Source organism: Echinops telfairi, unplaced genomic scaffold, assembly GCF_000313985.2.
Source record: "Echinops telfairi isolate 266 unplaced genomic scaffold, ASM31398v2 ScPeMD7_1957;HRSCAF=2489, whole genome shotgun sequence".
In the NCBI taxonomy this organism is placed as follows: domain Eukaryota; kingdom Metazoa; phylum Chordata; class Mammalia; order Afrosoricida; family Tenrecidae; genus Echinops; species Echinops telfairi.
Genome location: NW_022105855.1, coordinates 3,351,305 through 3,353,464, shown reverse-complemented (window position 1 = coordinate 3,353,464; position 2,160 = coordinate 3,351,305). Strand labels below are relative to the sequence as shown.

The 2,160-nt window shown below is 40.2% G+C and overlaps 1 protein-coding gene across 1 annotated transcript; it reads right to left on the bottom strand.

The window, feature by feature from the left end:
• Positions 1-243: 243 nt before the first annotated feature.
• LOC101645376 (taste receptor type 2 member 19-like) lies at positions 244-1,155 on the bottom strand. Its single transcript, XM_004716227.1, has one exon. It carries the CDS (start codon positions 1,153-1,155, stop codon positions 244-246), a length of 912 nt encoding a protein of 303 aa, XP_004716284.1.
• Positions 1,156-2,160: the final 1,005 nt, after the last annotated feature.

The window sequence follows — 2,160 nt, the reverse complement described above, 5'->3', positions numbered from 1 at the left end:
TTTTTAATACACATCTTTGAAAAAAAAATTCCAGGTTTTTTGGGGGGTATACCCCCTCCCTGGTATGCTTTTATTGTAAGTTCAAGTAAAGACTGTTCTATGCATACATACCTTTAAAAATTACTCAATTACATACACTGTAAAACGCCACAGCAGTAAATGTAAAATATCCTACAAAAATCCGTCTGTTTGCTCTCTGCTAAAAGGCACCCACTTATTAGGAATATGAAGTTGGCGACTTTCTTATGTCAGCCCCAACCTTTCCTTCCATTGCCCAAGCAGCGACAAAAGGGCCTTTTTTAGCTTTGGGTTTACGACGACCAGGATAAGGGAGTGGCTTGACGGAAGGGTAATTGAAATCATCTGAAGAAGCAGGAGCGTCTTCTGGTTCTGAAGCATCTTCAACAGCCACGCTGGTATAATTAGACAGAAGACCGAAATGGTGAACAGCAAGAGGAAGGAAATCACACTGAGCATGGCTTTTATGTGGGCCTTGGTGCTGGCATCTTGGGACCCTGTGCCATTGAACTTCATCTTCTTGAGATGTTTCCACAGAGAGAAGATTAACAGCAGGAGGGAAATCAGGGACATCGTAAAGGGTATGATGTTTTCCAGGGTGAATACAGTCAGGCTGGAAAGAGCATGAGTGACACCCAATTCAGTCTTCAACGTCATGTTTCCTTCGTACGTATTCTTCAATATTCGGTTTTCTGTGATTTCCACCGCAAGTTGAAAACCCAAAAAGACCAAACTTCCTAGTAGTACTGCCAGAACAACTCTTTCAACTCTCCACTGCAGGTGATGAAAAGTAAGGTTAGAAAAATTGGCAATTTTGAACAAATAAAAGACGCTGAGGCCAGAAGCAAACCAGATGCTAAAATGATGCATTACTATCCAAAAAATGATACTAGTGCCTCTTCCTGGCCCGTGTAACCCGGGATTAAACATAAATATATACCAATTTATTATCATTGCCCAGAGCAAGCCAAACCTGGAGACTGCCACAGCAAAGAGAATTTTATCAGCCGAGGAGAGCTTCTGTGTCTTCATGCAGGCAACGCAGCTCACTGTGGCGATGAAAGCGTTAGCAAACACTCCAGGGACCAATTCTACCAATGCAATGGTGGAAACAATACTCTCTACTGAAGTTAACATGTCTGAAAGAAAAGGAAAAAGGTAAATCTAATACTGCACCGACGTTGATGCCTTCGCACCCTAGCCTGGAAATGCTGAGCACCCGATTTCTAACACGCAGGAGAGTCTTTGTTCACTTTCAAATTCTGTGACCAATGTCAAACAAGAGAACCTCAAAATAGGTGAATTCAATGCTGTCTCCTGCAAAACATTGTTATTTCCAAAGTAGATAAAACTTGAGTCACAGGCTAACAGGTAATAATGTGAAGTGAAAACGGAATTCTCATTTGCTAGCATACAAATAGAAACATGGTCTCTTTCACTGTTTTGCATTTTTCTTTGTTTAACCTCTCCCTGACTTATGTTAATCAACCTCAGTTTGTTAGTAAAAGTTAAAAACCCAATACATGGGGCACGTAGCAAATGTCTCAACTAACAGATGAAACTTGATTATATGGAAGATCATCGCCAATAAGATTTCATTATTTTAAGTGTCAGATTGATATAGAAAATCTAACGAGGTCATATCTATAAGTTTCCAAACTTTCCCTATAAGAACATCCACATTTTCATTGAGAACACTAGGAAGGTCGAATTCACTAAAAGGTACTACAAAAACTAATATCTCATGGGACTTTGCTGTTTACAGTCCACATAGAGACATACGTATCACACGGATTTAAAGATTTATTGTCCACAACATCCAAAATGGAAAATGTGACCTCAGGAGGTCATCTAGGTTTAGCAGATTTTCTTTCCCACTCAGGTTTTCTGACCATGATTTTTTAAAAATTATTTTATTGAGGGCTCATACAATTCCCATCTCAGTCCATACATGCATCCATTGTGTCAAGCACATATGTACATTTGTTGCCCTCATCAATCTCAAAACTCCTGCCTTCCACTTTAGCCCTTAATATCATTTGCTCTCACCACTGGTCCTGAAGGAGTCATCCATCCTGGATTCCCTGTGTTTCAAGTTGCCATCTGTACCAATGTACATCCTCTGGTCTAGCCAGATTTGCA

Excerpts from the sequence above, each read along its gene's own strand:
- LOC101645376 (XM_004716227.1), bottom strand. The coding sequence starts at position 1,155 with ATGTTAACTTCAGTAGAGAGTATTGTTTCCACCATTGCATTGGTAGAA.